We start from the raw sequence: 20,796 nt of genomic DNA, 5'->3' as shown, positions 1-20,796 counted from the left end.
CTGTAACAATGTGATCGCTGAATAACATTTTGGACCCATTTTGGAGATCTTCATGTGCTGGTGACCCATTTTGGAAATCTTGGTGTGCTGGTGACTCATTTTGCAGATCTTCTTGTGCTGGTGACCCATTTTGGAAATCTTGGTGTACTAGTGACCCATTTTGTAGATCTTGGTGTCCTGCTGACCCATTTTGGAGATCTTGGTGAGCTGGTAACCCATTTTGGAAATCTTGGTCTGCTGGTGACCCAATTTGGAAATCTTGGTCTGCTGGTGACCCATTTTATAAAGCTTTAGACCCATTTTGGTGTGCTGGGGACATCCCTCTCTCTGACTCTTCACAGTTCCAGCCGGTGGTCCCTTCAGCACCCACTTACATACACAGCCATCTCTACAGGAACGTGTGCATTGGGAATAGTACATTGGTACCTCTTCAGAGAGACCCCTGCTGCCTTCCACACATAGTACAAATGGCACGGGACAGGCTGTTCTACTCAAGACAAGACAGACATAAAAAATTGTGAAGCATTTCGGATTGGGTTCTTGTTGGTCCTTAATGTGTCCTTGTTGGGGAGATTATCCCTCGCTTCCTGTCCCTGAGACAGAAGTTCTAATCCTTCCTAATCCCTATGTTCTCTTAAAAAAAATGCAGCTTTTAAAAAAAAAAAATCAGTAATGTTTTTTGTTATTTTTGTAAATTGAAACTGCTGTGGTTGTTAAAGTGTACATTATACAGAGAGAATTAACGTTTTTACTACCGTTCTGTTATCATGGGAGCTTCCGCACATTTTACTCTAGTATCTTAAAGCTCCCATGTGTATTAGAAATTACATCATAATGAAGCACTTTCTCTGCCATTAAGGAGATGTTTTCATTCAGTTTTAGTAGTTATTTTTGGATTTTTCTTTAATTCCAGAACCCCATTTTATCCATGCGGTGGAGTATGGAAACTACGTGTATTTCTTCTATCGGGAGATCTCGATGGAATATACCACACTGGGCAAGGTACAGTTCCAATATAATGGCCACCATTGGTCTCTGTATTGCATACTATCCTCTAATGGTCCCTGCTTTGTATAGTAGCCATCAGTGGTCTATGAATTGTATAATAGCCTTCAGTGGTTTCTGCATTGTATGGTAGCCACTGGCTACCCCCCACTTTTGTATAGTAGCCACAAGTCATCTCTGCACTGTATAGTATCCACCAGTGGTCTCTCCACTGTATAGTATCCACCAGTGGTCTCTACACTGTATAGTACCCACCAGTGGTCTCTCCACTGTATATTATCCACCAGTGGTCTCTACACTGTATAGTACCCACCAGTGGTCTCTCCACTGTATATTATCCACCAGTGGTCTCTACACTGTATAGTACCCACCAGTGGTCTCTCCACTGTATAGTATCCACCAGTGGTCTCTACACTGTATAGTACCCACCAGTGGTCTCTCCACTGTATAGTATCCACCAGTGGTCTCTACACTGTATAGTATCCACCAGTGGTCTCTCCACTGTATAGTATCCACCAGTGGTCTCTACACCGTATAGTATCCACCAGTGGTCTCTACACCGAATAGCAGTCACCAGTGCTTTCTGAATAGTATATTAGCCACCGGTTGTCTTTACATTGTATAATAACCTCAGGTGGTTTCTGCATTGTATAGTAGTTGCTGGTGCTCTCTGTATTTCTTAGTAGCCATCAATGGCATCTGCATTGTATCATAGCCACCAGTGGTCTCCGAATTGTAAAATAGCAATCCTCATTGGTCTCAGCATTGTATAATAGCCTCCAGGTATCTCTAAATGGTATTGTAGCCCGCCAGTGGTCTTTGCATTGTATAGTAGCCACCAGTGCTCTCTGTATTGTATGGTAGCCATCAGTGGTATTTACATTCTATAGTAGCTACCAGTCCATTGGTCACTGAACTGAATGGTAGTCACCAGTGGTCTTTGCATTGTATAGTAGCCACCAGTCCAATTGTCTCTGCATTGTATGGTAGCCCCTGTTTGTCTTTGAACTGTATAGTAGCTACCAGTGGTCTCTGCATTGTGTAGTAGCCACCAGTCCAGTGGTCTTTGCATTGTATGGTAGCTACCAGTGGTCTCTGCATTGTATAGTAGCCATCAGTCCAGTGCTCTCTGCATTGTATGGTAGCCACCAGTGGTCTTTGCATTGTATAGTAGCCACCAGTGCTCTCTGCATTTTATAGTAGCCACCAGTGGTATTTGCATTATATAGTAGCTACCAGTCCATTCGTTTCTGAATTGAACAGTAATCACCAGTGGTCTCTGCATTGTATAGTAGCCACCAGTCTCTGGTCTCTGCATTCTATGGTAGCCACGTTTTGCCTTTGCACTGTATAGTAGCCACCACCAGTACAGTGCTCTCTGCATTGAATAGTATCCACTAGTGGCCCCTGCATTGTATGGAAGCCAAGTCTTTGCATTGTATAGTAGCCACCAGTAATCCCTGCATTGTATAGTAGCCACCAGTGGTCTCTCCATTGTATAGTAGCCACCAGTCCAGTGTTCTCTGCCTTGTATGGTATCCACTACTTGTCTTTACACTGTATAGTAGGCAACAGTGGGCTCTTCATTGTATAGTTGCCTCCAGTCCAGTGGTCTCTGCTTTGTATAGTAGCTACCCATGGTCTCTACATTGTATAGTACTGTAGCCACTAGTGGTCTCTGCATTGTATAGTTTGCCACCAGTGATCCTTGCATTGTTTGGTCACCAGCAGTGGTCCCTGAATAGTGGTCTCTACATTGTATAATAGCTACCCATGGTCTCTACATTGTATAATAGCTACCCATGGTCTCTCTTTTGTATGGTAGCCACCAGTGGTCGGCATTGTATGGTAGCCATCAGTGGCCTCTGCATTGTATAGTAGCCACCAGTGGCCTCTGGATTGTATAGTAGCCACCAGTGGTCTGCATTGTATGGTAGCCACCAGTGGTCTGCATCGTATAGTTAGCCATTAGTGGCCTCTGCATTGTATGGAAGCCACCAGTGGTCTGCTTTGTATAGTAGCCATCAGTGGTCTACATTGTATAGTAGCCATCAGTGGTCTCTGCATTGTATGGTAGCCACCAGTGGTCTCTGCATTGTATGGTAGTCACCAGTGGTCTCTGCATTGTATGGTAGACATCAGTGGTCTCTGCATTGTATGGTAGCCACCAGTGGTCTGCATTGTATAGTAGCCATCAGTGGTCTCTGCAGTGTATGGTAGCCACCAGTGGTCTCTGCATTGTATAGTAGCCATCAGTGGTCTCTGCAGTGTATGGTAGCCACCAGTGGTCTCTGCATTGTATGGTAGCCACCAGTGGTCTGCATTGTATGGTAGCCACCAGTGGCCTCTCTTATGTGTTGACCCCCATTGCTTTATCCTTTTACCAGTAGCCAGTGTTGACTCTACTGATTTGATATCAGTCACAAGTGTGAGTCACATAAGATATTTATTAAATGTAGACGTCCCTCCGCTCATTGAACCGTCAGCTTTCTGGCAGCTGACCGCACGACCTCAGCAAAGCAGCTGAGGGGAACACGAGCAATGACGCCACACACCGCCGCCGCCACCCCCCCACCACCACCACCACCCACCCTCATCCGTGCAGAGAATCACTCTCTTATCTCTCCTCCACCTCTGCTCCATCCCCTTAACAGCATTACAAGAAAATTACTACTTTGCCTGTGCTGCCACAGCGCCTGTACGACGCTGATAATTGTCAAAGCATCCCAAAGACGGGGCTTATCCAATCATCTCCCGGGCAGCAAAGGGCAGAGCGGCTATCTGTGCCCAGCCAGTTAACGGGAAAATGAGCAGAAGCGGCTGTTCCGGATCTGATAAACCGCCGTCATTATCAGCCAGAGACACGGCCTGCCGGATTAATTGCCCCGCGTCCTTTCAAGGGACTTGGGCGGCCCGCTTGGCGTTAGCAATATATATTACTCCGTGTGATTGGTTTGTCATAGAACTGGCGGCGTCACTCGGCGCAACAAGCAAATTAGATTTCCTGGAACGCCGGCCTCATAAATGCCATTGGCTTGTTTGCTTAGTGCATCGTTCCTAAAGAGGTACGTTTAATGATATGGATGACTTTTTAAAGAGGAACCCCGGGCAGATAAAAAAAAAAAAGACACAGGCTAAGGCAACCATTAACCGCTTCAGCCCTGGAAGATTTTACCCCCTTCCTGACCAGAGCACTTTTTTGCGATTCGGCACTGCGTCGCTTTAGCTGACAATTGCGCGGTCGTGCGACGTGGCTCCCAAACAAAATCGACGTCCTTTTTTTCCCCCAAAAATAGAGCTTTCTTTTGGTGGTATTTGATCACCTCTGCGGTTTAATTTTTTTGCGCTATAAGCAAAAGAACAGCGACAATTTTTTTAAAACACAATATTAAATAAAAAAATATCCCACATTTAAAAATAAAAAAAAATTCTCAGTTTAGGCCGATACCTATTCTTCTACACATTTTTGGTAAAAATCGCAATAAGCGTTTATTGATTGGTTTGTGCAAAAGGTACAACGTCTACAAAATAGGGGATCGTTTTATGGCATTTTTATTGATTTTTTTGGAAAAATAAATTTGCGCTCATTCAAAAGGTAACCAGCAGCAACTAAACAGTGTTTAGTTGCTGCGCTGTAATAAAAAAATCAAAATAGAGATGCCTCTATATAAAAAATGAAGTGAATAAATTAATAATGGGATGTGAATCAAACTCTAAAAATAAAGAGTAGCCCAAAGTGAATATAATATAAAAACCAGTGACAGGTGTAATCATACAGAGTCCAAATAATGAACAATCCATAAATTGTGATCAACAGTCCATAAAGTTGTGATCCCCAAACAGTAGTGTTAAAATCACAGAAAAAATGTGTTGAAACAATGGTTTTCCAGTGCACAAACTGCCAGCATCCAGAAATTGTGAAGAAAAGAAAGCCTCCACCATAGGTAATAGCTGCCTCTTACCAACTAATATTGATCTCTAGTTAGGAGATCGCACTCGCTTAAGGTTGATATTCCATACAGCTTTCCACCAGGGGAATCCTCCATGCAGGTGTATTCACATCCAGTACATATACCGATATGCCATTAAAAGAGAACTCGCATAGTGTAAAATCCAAGGTGTGTTTATTATAAAATATGACCACGTCCTCTTTGCGACGAAACATTGGGCAGGCGACGTTCTGACGTCACCGCGTTACCAGCTGAACCCGGAAGACGGGCAGGCATATCGAGGAGCCGGCCGGCTCGATTTATTACATGCTTCCTTGCATTGGCGGTCAGTGGGAAGAATGTTCCTTACATTGGCGGTCAGTGGGAAGAATGTTCCTTATATTGTCGACCAATGTAAGGAGCATTTTTGCCATTGACCACCAATGTAAGGGACGTTCTTCCCACTGACCCTCAATTGAAGAAGCATTTTTCCTACTAAAGGAGGAAGAATGCTCCTTACATTGGTGGTAGGTGGAAAGAATGCCCCTTAAATGTATTGGTCAGTGGGAAGAATGTTCCTTACATTGGTGATCAGTGGGAAGAATGCTCCTTACATTGGTGATCAGTGAGAAGAATGTTCCTTACATTGGTGATCAGTGGGAAGAATGTCCCTTACATTGGTGATCAATGAGAGAATGTCACTTACATTGGTGGTCAGTGGAAGGAATGTATTTACATTGGCGGTTAGTGGGAAGAATGTTCCTTACTTTGGTGGTCAGTGGGAAGAATTCTCCTGTCCCTTTAACATAGAGGTGTATAAAAGGGTGGGGAGGGCTCTAGGCATCCCCTTTTTCTATCGCATGAGTTATGCGGAGTGGGTGTATGGGGCATTCCCGACTCGCTGTGATTTTGATTTCATTGGTGATCAGTGGGAGGAATGTACTTACATTGGCAGTCAGAGGGAAGAGTGCTCCTTACATTTTTGGTTAGTGGGAAGAATGTCCCCTGGCTCTGCAAAGTAGCCCTTGACCTGAACGTATGTAGACATTATCAAATTGGAGGTCAATCAGCCACCACTCAAAGAACCTGTAGCAACCTTTGGAAGAAGAGTTGTTAGAGTTCCATGAATTCCTAGTTGAGAACGATTGTATTATAATGTATTTGTTCCTGGCTAATGTCCTATATTAGTTATGCATTTACTGTTTCGTGCAAAGAAGCAAAGGGTATTTCATTTGTGCCTTAAAATTCAGAGCGCCTTAGCTAGCTGCCTGTCTTGCCTCCTCTTAGGCCGTCCTTTGATGTTCCGCAGTAATTCACTCTCAGTTTAAGCTTACCTCCTCCTAATATTGGACGATAGACGTGTCTGCTGTACAGCCGAGAATAGATCACTGAGCTGCACATAGAGGGCTGGTGGTCTCACCTTCCTGGCCCAAAATAACTCCCCCCATTCATCTCCTGCCGTAATGCGGTTCTGCGCAGCATTTCACGGCCTCCACCTCTCTTCTGACCTATAAAACGTTTTGCTTTTTTACAATCCATTTAGTTTCAGGTCTCTTTGTATTTATTTATTTTTAATTTGAGAATTTTTTTCTCCGGTGTCTGCCTGTCTCTTTGAGTTTAGGACATTCACTTGTCCAGCTGATCTGTCTGCATGCTAGAGGTGCTCTGGGCCTGTTACCGGGAAAATATTTTCTCACTCAATAAAGACCGGGGTCAGCAAAGTGCACCTGTCTCCCAAACGCAATTTTGTAATATTTTCTGCATAGGATATTTCTGATAGCAGAGCTGGTACTAAAGACTAAGGCATGAGCTACTTCACAAATCCGGCAAAGAAAACTACTGTTATGCCGCGTACACACGGTCAGAATTTCCGACAACAAATGTTCGATGGGAGCTTGTTGTCGGAAATTCCGACCGTGTGTAGGCCCCAACAGACATTTGCTTCGGGATTTCCGACAGAAAAAATTTGAGAGCTGGTTCTCAAATTTTCCGACAACAAAATCCATTCTTGTAAATTTCCGTTGCCTGTGGACAATTCTGACGCACAAAATTTCAGAGGGACGGGCCCTGGAACCAGAGAAAAGGGCCCCAGGACCTATGGAAAGAGCCCTGGGACCAGTGGGTCAGGGGGGTCCTTCATGGTTTCTTGCATTGGGGCCCCGAAGGTTCTAGTTTTAGCGTTCTATCCCTGTGTCCTAATTGGGTTTCTGTATTGTCACCCTATCTCATGGGCTTCCAATGGAGACTACAAAGGGCTAAGTCAAGAGAGCTATCTACATATGTACTGTACCTTGGGAATAGCCACTAGGGAGGCCTTGACCTCATAATGCTCCTCCTGGCCCCTATTAGATTATTCATAGTACTATATGGAGATGGACTACGAAAAGAAACCCAGCAAGTTAAAGCCAAACCCTAAACTTAAAAAAATGCTGTGAGTTGTTAAGTCTGTTTGTCACGGTCACAGGTTTCTTTATGACTTGGTTGTGATCAAACCCTGCTCTGAAAATGTTCTAATCCAAAAAATTTACTTGGAGTTCCAGTTTTAAGGTGGCTTATTGTTGTCCAGGTGACCTTCTCTCGGGTGGCCAGAGTATGCAAAAACGACATGGGTGGCTCTCCTCGGGTCTTGGAGAAGTACTGGACCTCCTTTCTGAAAGCTCGACTCAACTGCTCTGTCCCAGGAGACTCCTTCTTCTACTTTGACGTCCTCCAGTCCATGAGCGACATCCTTACCATCAACAACCGGCCGGCAGTCATTGGAGTATTCAGCACCCAGGCCAACAGGTAAGGCGATGTAGATAGCTAAAATGATCAATGGTGTCAGTGGGAACTTATCTGAGAGTCAGAATTTGCTCATTGCTCAAAAAAACCCTAACAACCCCTGGAAGGAATCTTATGCCTCGTACACGCGGCCGGTTTTCCCGTCGTAAAAACTGCGATGAGAGCTTTTGGCCGGAAATCCCGACCTTGTGTATGCTCCATCGCAGTTTTGCCAACGGGAAAACTGCCAAAAACGGCCAGCAAAAAAGAGAACTGACTCTCTTTTTTCCCGTCGGGATTCCCGCCTGACTTTTTCCCATCGGAAATCCCGGCCGTGTGTACGAGGCATTAGAATTCCTTGGAACCCTGGTTGAGAAACTGGTCCAGGTTGATGTCAAGAATTATGGTTGGAAGTTGGGTTGAAGATTATGGTTAGGAGTTGGGTTGAAGATTATGGTTAGGAGTTGGGTTGAAGATTATGGTTAGGAGTTGTTTTGAAGATTATGGTTAGGAGTTGGGTGGAAGATTATGGTTAGGAGTTGGGTGGAAGATTATGGTTAGGAGTTGGGTTGAAGATTATGGTTAGGAGTTGGTTTGAAGATTATGGTTAGGAGTTGGTTTGAAGATTATGGTTAGGAGTTGGGTGGAAGATTATGGTTAGGAGTTGGGTTGAAGATTATGGTTAGGAGTTGGTTTGAAGATTATGGTTAGGAGTTGGTTTGAAGATTATGGTTAGGAGTTGGGTGGAAGATTATGGTTAGGAGTTGGGTTGAAGATTATGGTTAGGAGTTGGGTTGAAGATTATGGTTAGGAGTTGGGTTGAAGATTATGGTTAGGAGTTGAGGTTAAGATACAGTAGAGTACCTGACTCCTTTTAGTTTCAAGTTTGATTCTTTGACTCCTTATAACCAGGACCCAAAAGAGCTGTTCATGTTTGTGCTGAAAAATACTGGTCAAAATGCAGCATGGTTTGGTTTTGGAAGTAAAAGAATTTGTAGGACATCTGTTATACATATGTCAAACACAAGACCCGGAAGCCGAATCTGGTCCACCAGGCCTTGTCATTTGACCCTTGAACCCAGTTTTGCAGCTGGAACATGGCAGAATTCCATTCTGCTACCTCCGGCTCGCACCCTCCGTTCCCTGCTGTCACTTGCAAACACCGAAGCCTTGCTCTCATCTTTTAAGGGCAACCATACTGCTCATGCTGCCCTCGATGAAATTGAGTCTGTCACCCCTGTGTAGCAAAGTTGTTATTATTATTATTAACATTATTAATATCAATAATAATAATCGTGACGGCTTTTATAGGACCAGCAATCTCCCAATGTCTATGGCCACGTTACAGTCCATTAAAGATTTCAAGTATATCACTTCTTAATCTAGATTCATTAACATGCAATCCTGGTTCGTTAATTATTCTAGAGTCCCAAATTGCATTATATGAGAAGCAGCCTTATCAGAACTAAATGCTAATCAGCCGAGCCTTTGCCCTCTCTCCCGCTCGCCTCCTCTTCTACCTGCCTGCTATTATCTGTACAGCAATATTCCCCAATGTGCCGTGAAATTCCCTTCGAAAAACCAGACAAGTGTAGGGGGAAATTAATGGAAAGGAAACCGCCAATTATTGCCTGACAAAATATGACGGACTCAGGGAAAAAAAATAATAATATTACGAGGCATTACTATTAGTGCCTTACGTAAGTCGAGCCAACCCGCAATGGAGATGCCCAGTAGGGCCGTGAAACAGAAATTGAGTGGCTAAGAGAGTTCGGAGGGAAGATTTACGACTGTCTCTGTGCCGGTAGACAAAAACGTAATAAAGACAGGAGAAAATAAATCACAAATTATAAAAGAAAACCGCAGGTAATGGAAGGTAATATATTACCGCACTATCAGAGAAAGTATGTGCGGAAAAAAAAAGACGCACTAGCTGTACAACGAGCCACAAAAAGCCAACTTTATCCAAGAGGCTTCTGGGACGACGGTAAGATGTCCGCTGACAGATGTAGAACCATATGTATCGATGTTTTTACGGCTGGAAAAATGTCTTCTCATTAAATGAAGGGATCCAGTGGGATATGCTTTTTACTGCAAGAACTAAACTATGTACTGCTAGAATATGCACTTGTGTTTCAAAGAAAACAAGACAAGTACATATAAAAAGTATCTGAAAAGGAAACTGCACTATATAGCTAAATGTTGGTGGACACCTGATCATCACACCTAAATAAGCTTGAAGGACATCCATTCCAAAACCATAGCCATGGCGTTGACCCCTCTTTGTTGGGTATAACTGTCTCCACTCTTCTGAGAAGACTTCCCACAAGATCTTGGAGGGTGTCTGTGGGAATATATGTTCATTCATCCAAAAGAACATTTGCGAGGACAGGTTAGTTAAGAAGACCTGTGTGACAGGGGTCACTTTCAGTGGGGGGGTTTGTGCAACTCAGCTTGCCTTGGAGAGCTCTGGAGGCTCCTTGTCTAGCTTCCCCAGGCCCCCTTATGTGGACGTCACCCTGTGTCTCTAACAGGGGCATAGGGTGAATGAGAACCCCACTATGAACTGTGCTAGTCAGACTCAATGTTGTATATATGTATATATTGTGTGTTTTCTCATGCTGTTGTTTACTATTTGCTGTGATGGTTTGGGGTGTGACTGTATTCTATTATCAATTGTGGCTGTCTGCCTCAACTATTATGGGATGTGTTAGGCCCCATACACACAATAGAATTTATCCGCGAATACGGTCCAGCGGACCGTTTCCGCGGATAAATCCTCTCGAGGATTTCGGCGGATTTTCATGCGATGGAGTGTACACACCATCGCATTGAAATCCGCGCCGAAATCCTCTGGCGATGACGTGTTGCGCCGTTGCCGCGATTATGACGCGGCGACGTGCGCAACGCTGTCATATAAGGAATTCCACGCATGCGTCTAATCATTACGACGCATGCGGGGGATCCCTTCGGACGGATGGATCCGGTGAGTCTATACAGACCAGCGGATCCATCCGTTGGGATGGACTCCAGCAGATGGATATGTTCTGCATGTCAGCGAATATTCGATCTGCTGGAATCCATCCCAGGGGAGATATATCCGCGGAAACAGATCCGCTGGCGTGTACACACCATAGGATCTATCCGCTGAAACCCATTTGCTGGGATTTATCCGCGGATGGATTCTATGGTGTGTACAGGGCCTAAGTGTCTTGCTGTGAGGAAAGAGGGAGGGGGGATTCCTCCAGCAGCCCTCCTGCTGATAAGACTGTTTACTGATGAGAAGCTTAAACATCATTGAAGAGTTTAACCCGCCCTGTTTTCCAAGGGAGGGGGGAAGTGTTTTGAAGTGAGAGAGGGGGAGAGAAAACAGCACATTACATGGTAAGACCTACCCCGAAAATAAGCCCTACTGTGTCTTTTGTTGGCAAAATGAATATAAGACCCAGGCTTATTTTACGAGAAAACACGGTAGAGGGGAAGTGTTTTGGCATTAGATATAGTCTAATAAAACAACTTCTGGTAATTGCAATTTTGACCTAACTCTTCCTTCTTGTTCTCACCAGCATCACTGGCTCAGGAGTCTGTGCCTTCTACATGGACGACATCGAGAAGGTCTTCAATGGAAAGTTTAAAGAGCAAAAGACCACTGAGTCGGCTTGGACCCCGATCCCAGAAGACAAGGTTCCCGTGCCCAGGTAAAAGGCTGCTAATGTCATCACATTCAGAGCTGTGAAGGTCCATGCACAAGGCTGAGACGTTCTCTTCCTTCTCCAGGCCTGGTTGTTGTGCGGGGTTTGGCAACGCTGCCTCCTATAAGGCCTCCAGTGAGTTCCCAGATGAGACCCTCTCCTTCATCAAATCCTTCCCTCTTCTGGACGAGGCTGTGCCTTCTATAACAGAGACACCATGGTTTACCAAGACAACTAGCAGGTAGGTACAAAAAAATGCATGGTTTACTAAAGTCTAAAGTATAGGTAGAATTTTCCACAATGACCAAATGGCAGCGAGTAAGCGTAGAGTCCTTAGTGTCGTTGTCTACATACAACTAGCAACGGGTTTGACAAAGATGAACGATTCCTGGAATACCTGGCCATGATATTTTTTTTCTACGTTTGATTAGTTGCCATAAGCAAAATGCTAATGAGCTCTAAAAAATCCGGCCCCTGGGGAGCTTGTTACCATGTCTTACGTTGACAAGCAAAGCAAGATCCTTACAAATGTTTTATGAAATTCACATCACTGCCTTGATCGAACAGCCCTGTAGGAATGGGAAGTTTCATTCACTTACAGAATTAAACTGAAACATAATATAGTCAACCTACATAACTGAATTCTGCTTTGAAACAAAGTGTCTCTTAGTATTGCTATGCCCGTTTTTAAAGCCAAAGGAGGCAAAAAAAAATAGGACTTTCGCAATCATAGTAAACGAGAAAAGCCGGGTACACACGATCAGTCCATCCGATAAGAACAGTCTGAAGGACCGTTGTCATCGGTTAACCGATGAAGCTGACTGATGGTCCGTCGCGCCCACACACCATTGTTTAAATAAACGATCGTGTCAGAACGCGGTGACGTAAAACACAACGACGTGCTGAAAAAAATGAAGTTCGAAGCTTCCAAGCATGCGTCGACTTGATTCTGAGCATGCATGGATTTTTAACCGATGGTTGTGCCTACTAACGATTGGTTTTGACCTATCGGTTAGGAATCCCTGGTCTTCATCCAGACTGACCCACTTTGACAGGTCTCTCCCATGGCGGCCGGGCGACTCCCGCACCCCCATCCCCCCAAGCCCCCTCTCCCCCTTCACTAGCCACTAGCCGTTCTTCTTTATTAGAGTAGAACGGCTGGTACTGGTACTCTTATAGGCAGTACCAGTGGGGAAGATAGACATTATTTCACCTGGGGCAAAGAATCAGTTCCGTGCTCCCCCCTTATGGGACAAGATTAGGCAGAAGTGAGAAACTCCCAGGCCATAGCTGTTGAGTCAGCTGTCTGTCCCCTCCCCCTTGCTCCTCTGTCCCGTCTACATGTCGTCCAGAACACGGCAGCCAGACTGGTAACTGGTAAAAAGCCGTGGGAACCAATCTCCCCGGCCTTGAGGTCCCTCCACTGGCTGCCCATACAGGACCGGGTGACATTCAAGACTCTCTGCCTCACCCACAAATGTATACAGGGTAAAGCTCCTCAATACTTAAGCGAGAAAATAAAACCCTACGTCACCCAGCGCGTGCTCCGATCAACCAACCAAAACCTTCTCCAAATCCCTAAATCCCGATACAAATCTAAGGGAGAACGTAGATTCTCGGTCCAAGGACCACGGCTCTGGAATGCTCTACCCACGACTATCCGCTTGGAAGAAAACCATCGGGTTTTTAGGAAAAAACTGAAGACCCACCTCTTCTGAAAGACCTGTACAACTCTGGATGCCAGCGCCTTGAGGCGATTCAGTTCGCATTTGTTGCGCTATATAAGTTCCTCACTCACGCACTCACTCACTCAAAATCTTACAGTTTGTGGCCCCCTATTTTTAATGTAGAATAGGAAAATACCTTTTTCTTTTTGTTCCTTGTGGTGGGTGCTCGGGTTCTTGTGTTTACTTTAGAGAAAAAGCCGCAATTAACAACTGAAGTGCAGCAAGGCGAGAAGGTATTGGGTACTCTGCTCTGTAGTAAATTACCCCATTCATCATTTGCCGCAGAGAACAAGATGTAGCTCATAACTAATCCTGAACTGTGATTGACAAATAGACTGTTCTGGCTTCTCCAAAAGTTCTATGTACAATCTTGCCCTTTGCATGATAGATGAGGTAATTTGTATCCAAAACCCATTCATCAGAGATTCTCTTGTTTCTTAAACCTTGATAAACCTTCGTCTGCTTTTGTTTTTAAAAAAAAAAACATCCCTGTACTCCGAACACATACTGTCATTTGTTACCTGTTGTTCCGCCGACTACGCCAGATTTGTCATGCCACGGTATTCTAAATACGCGAGCGGCAGCTCTTATCCTCAGTTGCCATTTAAAGGGAATACAAAGTCTTTTCAATTTACTTTTGATACGCCTGTAAAAACATCTGGGGCCGGATTCAGGTAGATCCGCGCATTTTTACGGCGGCGTAGCGTATCGTATTTACTCTACGCCGCCGTAAGTTAGAGAGGCAAGTGCTGTATCCACAAAGCACTTGCCTCCTAACTTACGGCGGCGTAGTGTAAATGGGGCCGGCGTAAGCGCGCCTAATTCAAATGAGGATGAGGGGGGCGTGTTTTATGTTAATGATTGGTGACCCGACGTGATTGACGTTTTTTACGAACGGCGCATGCGCCGTCCGTGTACATATCCCAGTGTGCATTGCTCCAAAGTACGCAGCAAGGACGTATTGGTTTCGACGTGAACGTAAATTACGTCCAGCCCCATTCACGGACGACTTACGCAAACAGCGTAAAATTTTCAAATTTCCATGCGGGAACGAAGGCCATACTTAACATTGCGTACGCCTCATAATAGCAGGAGCAACCTTACGCCGAAAAAGCCTAACGTAAACAACGTAAAAAAATAGCGCCGGGCGTACGTACATTTGTGAATCGGCGTATCTAGGTCATTTGCATATTCTACGCCGAAATCAACGGAAGCGCCACCTAGCGGCCAGCGGAAAAATTACACCCTAAGATACGACGGCGCAGGCCGTCGTATCTTTGCTAGGTTTAAGTGTATCTCAGTTTGAGCATACACTTAAACTTACGACGGGCTTAGATTCCGAGTTACGTCGGCGTATCTACTGATACGCCGGCGTAACTCTTTGTGAATCCAGCCCCCGATCTATATAATATTATCAATGCATGTTAATGTTTTATAAAACCCCTATATGACCAAAAGCTTGTGTACACCTGATCATCGCACCTACCTTTAGGACCAAAAGTATGTGGTGTTTGCAGTGAAGTGCTAAAGTGTGCATAGGCACTTTAGACAATTGTGCACTTATGCCCGGTACACACGATCGGTGATATCCTGCAATACATGAATTATCATTACTGTCCCATCTCATGTAATCCATGATATCAGTTCTCAGTCATCCTATGCCCCTAGTGGACATAGGATGACCCTAGACACAAGAGTCATTGGTGGAGCTGAACCAGGAGTACCCCGTATCCTTCAAGCGCCTCTGGGTCCCACGGGCCATACCGTTACAGGTTTGTCTGATGAAAACAGACCGATGGACTGTTTTCATCGGACGAACCGATCGTGTGTGGGCCCCATCGTTTTTTTTTTTCCCATCGGTGAAAAAAAATAGAACCTGTTTTAAATTTTTCTTATGGTTAGAAAACCGATAGAATAAAACGATCGTCTGCGGGGAAATCCATCGGTCAAAAATCCACGCGTGCTCAGAATCAAGTCGACGCATGCTCGGAAGCATTGAACTCAGCACGTCGTAGTGTTTTACGTCACCGCGTTGGACACGATCGGATTTTTAACCGATGGTGTGTAGGCGAGACTGATGAAAGTCAGCTTCATCGGATAGCCGATGAAAAAATACATCGGCTTAGATTCCATCAGATATCCGATCGTGTGTACAGGGCATTACGGCTTTATAGTGACGGCCCTATTCTGTTTTTGCATGATTCTGCCCCTACGTACAAAGCAGTGGTGGCTGGTGCTCAAAGTTTTGGGGGGGGGGGGGGGCGCAAACAAACTGAAAAAAAAAACATCAATTGCAGCCACTGTGCCCATTAATTGCCGTCACTGTGCCCTTCAATTGCCGCCACTGTGCCCATCAAACGCAGCCAGTTTGCCCCATCAATAGCCGCCAGTTTGCCCCATCAATTGCCGCCAGTTTGCCCCATCAATAGCCGACAATTTGCCCCATCAATAGCCGTCAGTTTGCCCCATCAAATGCCGTCAGTTTGCCCCATAAAATGCCATCAGTTTGCCCTATCAAATGCCATTAGTTTGCCCCATCAAATGCTGCCAGTTTGCACTATCAAATACCGACAGTTTGCCCCATCAAATTCCGCCAGTTTGCCCCATCAAACGCTGCCAATTTGCCCCATCAAATGCCACCAGTTTGCCCCTTAAAATGCCGCCAGTTTGCCCCATCAATTGCCGCCAGTTTACCCATCAATTGCCGCCAGTTTTCCCCATCAAATGCTGCCAGTTTTCCCCATCAAATGCTGCCAGTTTGCCCCATCAAATGCCGCCAGTTTGCCCCATCAAATGCCGCCAGTTTGCCCAATCAAATGCCGCCAGTTTGCCCCATTAAATGCTGCCTATCAGGCTATTATAGCCCCAAAAATTGGGTCTAACTCCATAAATTGGCCAATAATGGAATGGGATGTCAGATGGTCAGATGTCCACAGAAGTTTGTAAGCAGTTTGTATCTTATCTCAGCAGTTGTTAAGAAGTAATACAAAAACTGCAAACTGTATGACCACGTTTGGGTAAGACAATCCCCCTCCCCTTTATTTGGGATCAACTTTGTGGTTGCACGATGCCTACACACGGCCTCTTATGCCGCGTACACACAATCGGATTTTCCTAAGGCTTGGCTTGCAAACACGGTCACACAAAAGTTCTCTGAACTTTCGACCGTTGAGAACGCCGTGACGTACAACACTATGACGAGCCGAGAAAATTAAGTTCAATGCTTCCGAGCATGCGTCGAATTGTTTCCGTCGAAATTTTGCGCGTCACAATTGCTACAGACGACCAGAATTTCCGATTTGAGAACCAGCTCTCAATCTTTTGTTGGTGGAAATTCCGACAGAAAAAGTCCAATGGAGCCTACGCGCGGTCGGAAATTTCCATCCAAAAGCTCACATCGGACATTTCTTGTCTGAATTTCCGATCGTGTGTACCTATGGTATTCATTATGCAAGAGGGCTTGTCATGAAGCCATGGACTGTAACCCAACATCATGCATCCACATCCTGTAAAAGAACAAATTCTATTACCGTAACCGACATAATTCTTATCATTCGAAGTTGTAAAAATCATAAATTTTCTCCTTTTCTAGGTACAAATTGACCCAAATCGCTGCTGACACGTTGGCCGGCCCCTATGGAAATTACACGGTCTTGTTTCTTGGCTCAGAGGACGGGAAGGTGTTGAAGGTCTTGACCGGCACTACGGAGAACTCCACCGTGGAGACGGCTCTCTTAGAGGAGATTAATGTTTACAGCCAAGATAGGTGAGCTCATCCCCATGAAACGACAGCGTTCTAAGATATATTTATGCCGGGATAATGTTATCTCACAAATCTGCCACTCGCTAAAAGCCTTGTCGTTGCCTCCCGTAGGTGTGGGGTGAGGGCGGAGGATGGGAAGATACTGGGGCTGCAGGTGGACCGTGAAAACCATGCCTTGTTCGTCGCATTCTCCAGCTGCATCATTCGGGTTCCTCTAAGTCGCTGCGAAACCTATGGAACCTGTAGACGGTAAGTACCGGTAATTGAGATGGGGGGGGGGGCCTCTCTTCCTGTTTGCCTAATTTAACCATAACTAAAACGTTTGTATAGATACAGTATATTCTTGCCACAGGAATACTCCAAATTACTGTGCCTACAAGGTAAGTAGCATGTTAGGTAGCAAAGCCCACCAGGGCCCGGCCAGTGGGTAGTTAGAAGAAGCAGTTGCCTTGGACACTCCAGAAACAGCCCTCTGCTCCCCAGGATCACCTGTATTGCCCACTTTTTCTTACTATCTGTTGGCTCTTTGGGTGGGTCTACCCTCACTTCCGGTCCCTGTGGGTTTGTGCTTGGAATCTACTCTTCAACTCCAGCCTTCATTAAGGCTATATTACATCTACCTCAGGACATCAGTCTTTTTATGGACAACTCAATGCCTAGTTGCCTACATCTACAGCAGCAGAACCCTGTAAACATCAGCGGAGAATCCGTTCAGGTCGGGAACTCAAACTATCTGATGACTAAGCACTGACCCAAAGTGTGAAACGTGTTGGCTGCTATCCCCATTTTTTTGCTGCGTTTTTGAAGTGCATTTTCTGTTCTGATTTTTACAATAAAGACAACCGAAAGGTCTATTGGAGTGCGGCTGTCCATTTTTCCTAGCCTCTATCATTTGCCTTGTGCAGTGCCGGCACCCTTGAGTTCCTGAGAAACCACTGATTGCTCAGCACACCCACCTGGAGCGGTGACTCTTTCTTTCTGTGACACCAACATGGGCGTCCGCAGGTAGGGGCAAGGGGGGGCTAGTGCCCCCCCCCCTGGAATCAGGGATCGGATCGGGGGTTCCCCACTCTGTCTTTATCTTAGCCCCGGCGGGCAGCCCTGCTCACACCTGTACACAGTTTAGCAGGGCCGGTGACAGCTGGTGCGAGGAGCGGGACAGCAAAGGCCTCCAGGGGTGGGCAGGATGATATCACCCGGTCTACATAGAGTGAGTGAGCAGCCCAGGAGACGGAGGCCACGGGAAAGCAGAGCAGCAAGACGCCAGGCACAGCGTCCCCAGCGCCTCCCAGAGTCTGGAACTCCTGTACTCCTTAAACCTCCCCACCGCTCCCTAGGCCTGGAGGACAGACTGACTGGTGGTTCAGAGAACAAGGATGGGCAGGAAATGCCAGGGACTGCTCCATGTCACATCATAGATCTGTGTCCGCAGTCTCTTGTGCCATGTCCACAGTCTCTGACCGTCTCCTGTACTATGTTTGCAGTCTCTGACCATCTCCTGTACTACTTCTGCAGTCTCTGACCTTCTCCTGTACTATGTTCGCAGTCTCTGACCATCTCCTGTACTACTTCTGCAGTCTCTGACCTTGATAATGTGATAATGACATTGTCGAAAAGGGTCAGAGCATGGGTGACCTTAAAATGATGCCCCCCCCCTGAAAAAAGTTCTGCGGACGCCCATGGACACCAGTAGAAGAAAACAGAGGGAATGGGTGTCAACGGGAGAAGAATGTGCTTGGCATCCCATCATTAACTATTGTTTTGACCCCCTGGACAGGAAGTGAGATTAAATTGGACCTTAGATACATATTAAAGTATTACTAAAGGATTTATTTTTTTAGTTTTGGATAGATTGGAGAGGGATTAGAACCACTTCATGTTTTTTTTATTGCTGCATGTGTCCCTGTTAAGGAGACTCACCCTACCTATTCGCCCTGGTTGAACGTTACCACTGAAAGTGAAAGTGAAAGAAAATCCCATATTTTGGGCTGTCCCCAGAACAGGAATAAAGGGGAAATCTTTCAACGAGGATAAAAGTTCTGGATTCCCTCACTTTGGAGGGATTTCCTCTGACTTCCCATTGTGGCTATAGGACAGGAAGTGAAGGGAAATCTCTCCGAAAGGGGATACAAATGGTGAAGGGATTAGCACTCCCGACACAGGTCTCCAGAAACATGGTGACTGTCGCTGACATGACATGGCCACAGGCGGCTATTAATGATCTCGAAAATAGATCTTTACAAAGACGCGGCTGCTGACAGCGCTGAGAGATCTCAGAACGCAGGACCACCTCGGGTGCAGGTCTGTGAAAATCCTGGTGGTGACACTGCTGATGTGGAGATATACAAAAGATATCCAAGGCTGGAGAGTTTTATTAAGTGGATGACTTGTATTCTTATTGATTGATTGATTTTCTTTTGTCAGCCTGTTTATGGAGATATTAATGAGTACGGGTGGACAGATTTCATCATCATATCTCATTTTCCAGTTATTACTGAGATTACCAGAATGTCAACCATGAAAGAACCGTATCATTGTTTTGTATGTTTCCTTTCTCTATTATGATCACGAGTCTCAGGACTTTAGAAAATATATATTTAAAAGCATAATTTCCTTTTCTTTGGGTGAATAGAATAGATTGCATATTAATAGTATGTTTTACCTCCTGGTGAACAAAAAACATTCACAGTTCACAGAGCTCAGTAGCTCAAGGTGATATTAATACACACAAGTGAGTCAGTTAAAGCAGTTACTCCTCCTTCCTGTCTGAGGTATCAATGAGACAAAGCCATCTCTGTTGTGCCATCTCTTTAGAATCTATCTATCTAGGTATCTATCTCTCTATCTTTCTTTCTATCTATCTGTCATTTTTATTGTATAATTTTCTCTGTTGTTTCCTCTTTCTTGTTTTTTTTTTCACTCTCTCTCTCTCTCTACTGCTTATCTATCTATCTATCTATCTATCTATCTATCTATCTATCTATCTATCTATCTATCTATCTATCTATCTATCTATCTATCTATCTCTCTATCTATCTATCTATCTATCTATCTATCTATCCATGTCCTTCAACTCTCACCCCCCCCCCCCCCCTTATTTCTTTCTCCCTCTTTCTCACACTCTCTACTTTCTTTCTTTCTCTTTCTTTCATTCTTTTTTTTCTCTTTCTTTCTTTCTCTCTTACTTTCTTTCTCTCTCTCTATTTCCCTCTCTCTATTTCTCTCACTATCTCTCTTTTTTTTCTCTCTCTGTCTTTCTGTAATTTCAATTTTTATCATTTTCTCTGTTTCCTCGTTATCCGTTTTTTTCTCTCTCTACTACTCCTCTATCTATCTATCTATCTATCTATCTATCTATCTATCTATCTATCTATCTTTATTTCTTTCTCTCCCTCTTTCTCTCTCCCCTATCTCTCTCTGTCTTTCTTTCTTCTCTCTTTTTTTATTTTTATTTCTTCCTTTCTTCCATTTTTTTCTTCCTTTCTCTCTTTTCTCTCTCTCTCTCTCTCTCTCTCTCTCTCTCTCTCTCTCTCTCTCTCTCTCTCTCTCTCTCTCTTTATTTCTCTTTTTCTTTCTGACATTTTTATTTTATAATTTTCTCTGTTAACTCTTTCTCTGTTTTTTTCCCTCTATCTATCTATCTATCTATCTATCTATCTATCTATCTATCTATCTATCTATCTATCTATCTATCTATCTATCTATCTATCTATCTATCTATCTATCTATCTATCCATGTCCTTCAACTCTCACCCCCCCCCCTGTTTCTTTCTCACACTCTCTCTACTTTCTTTCTTTCACTCTTTCTTTCTTTCTTTCGTTCTTTCTTTCTCTCTTATATTCGTTCTTTCTCTTTCTTTCTTTCTTTCTTTCTTTCTTTCGTTATTTTTTCTCTTTCTTTCTCTCTTTCTCTCTCACTA

At 44.6% G+C, this 20,796-nt stretch overlaps 1 protein-coding gene across 2 annotated transcripts in view; it reads left to right on the top strand.

Moving 5' to 3' along the window:
* SEMA6C (semaphorin 6C) overlaps positions 1 to 20,796 on the top strand; it is a 280,483-nt gene that overhangs the window by 216,088 nt on the left and 43,599 nt on the right. For both annotated transcript variants that reach the window (XM_040333776.1, XM_040333777.1), the window contains exons 10-15: positions 914 to 1,002; positions 7,501 to 7,718; positions 11,261 to 11,392; positions 11,472 to 11,627; positions 16,706 to 16,879; positions 16,988 to 17,125. In XM_040333776.1, coding sequence (XP_040189710.1) covers positions 914 to 1,002; positions 7,501 to 7,718; positions 11,261 to 11,392; positions 11,472 to 11,627; positions 16,706 to 16,879; positions 16,988 to 17,125 — 907 coding nt within the window. The remainder of the gene's footprint in view (positions 1 to 913; positions 1,003 to 7,500; positions 7,719 to 11,260; positions 11,393 to 11,471; positions 11,628 to 16,705; positions 16,880 to 16,987; positions 17,126 to 20,796) is intronic.

This window comes from Rana temporaria, chromosome 13 (assembly GCF_905171775.1).
Source record: "Rana temporaria chromosome 13, aRanTem1.1, whole genome shotgun sequence".
NCBI classification, from domain to species: domain Eukaryota; kingdom Metazoa; phylum Chordata; class Amphibia; order Anura; family Ranidae; genus Rana; species Rana temporaria.
This window is presented reverse-complemented; position numbering and strand designations above follow the sequence as displayed.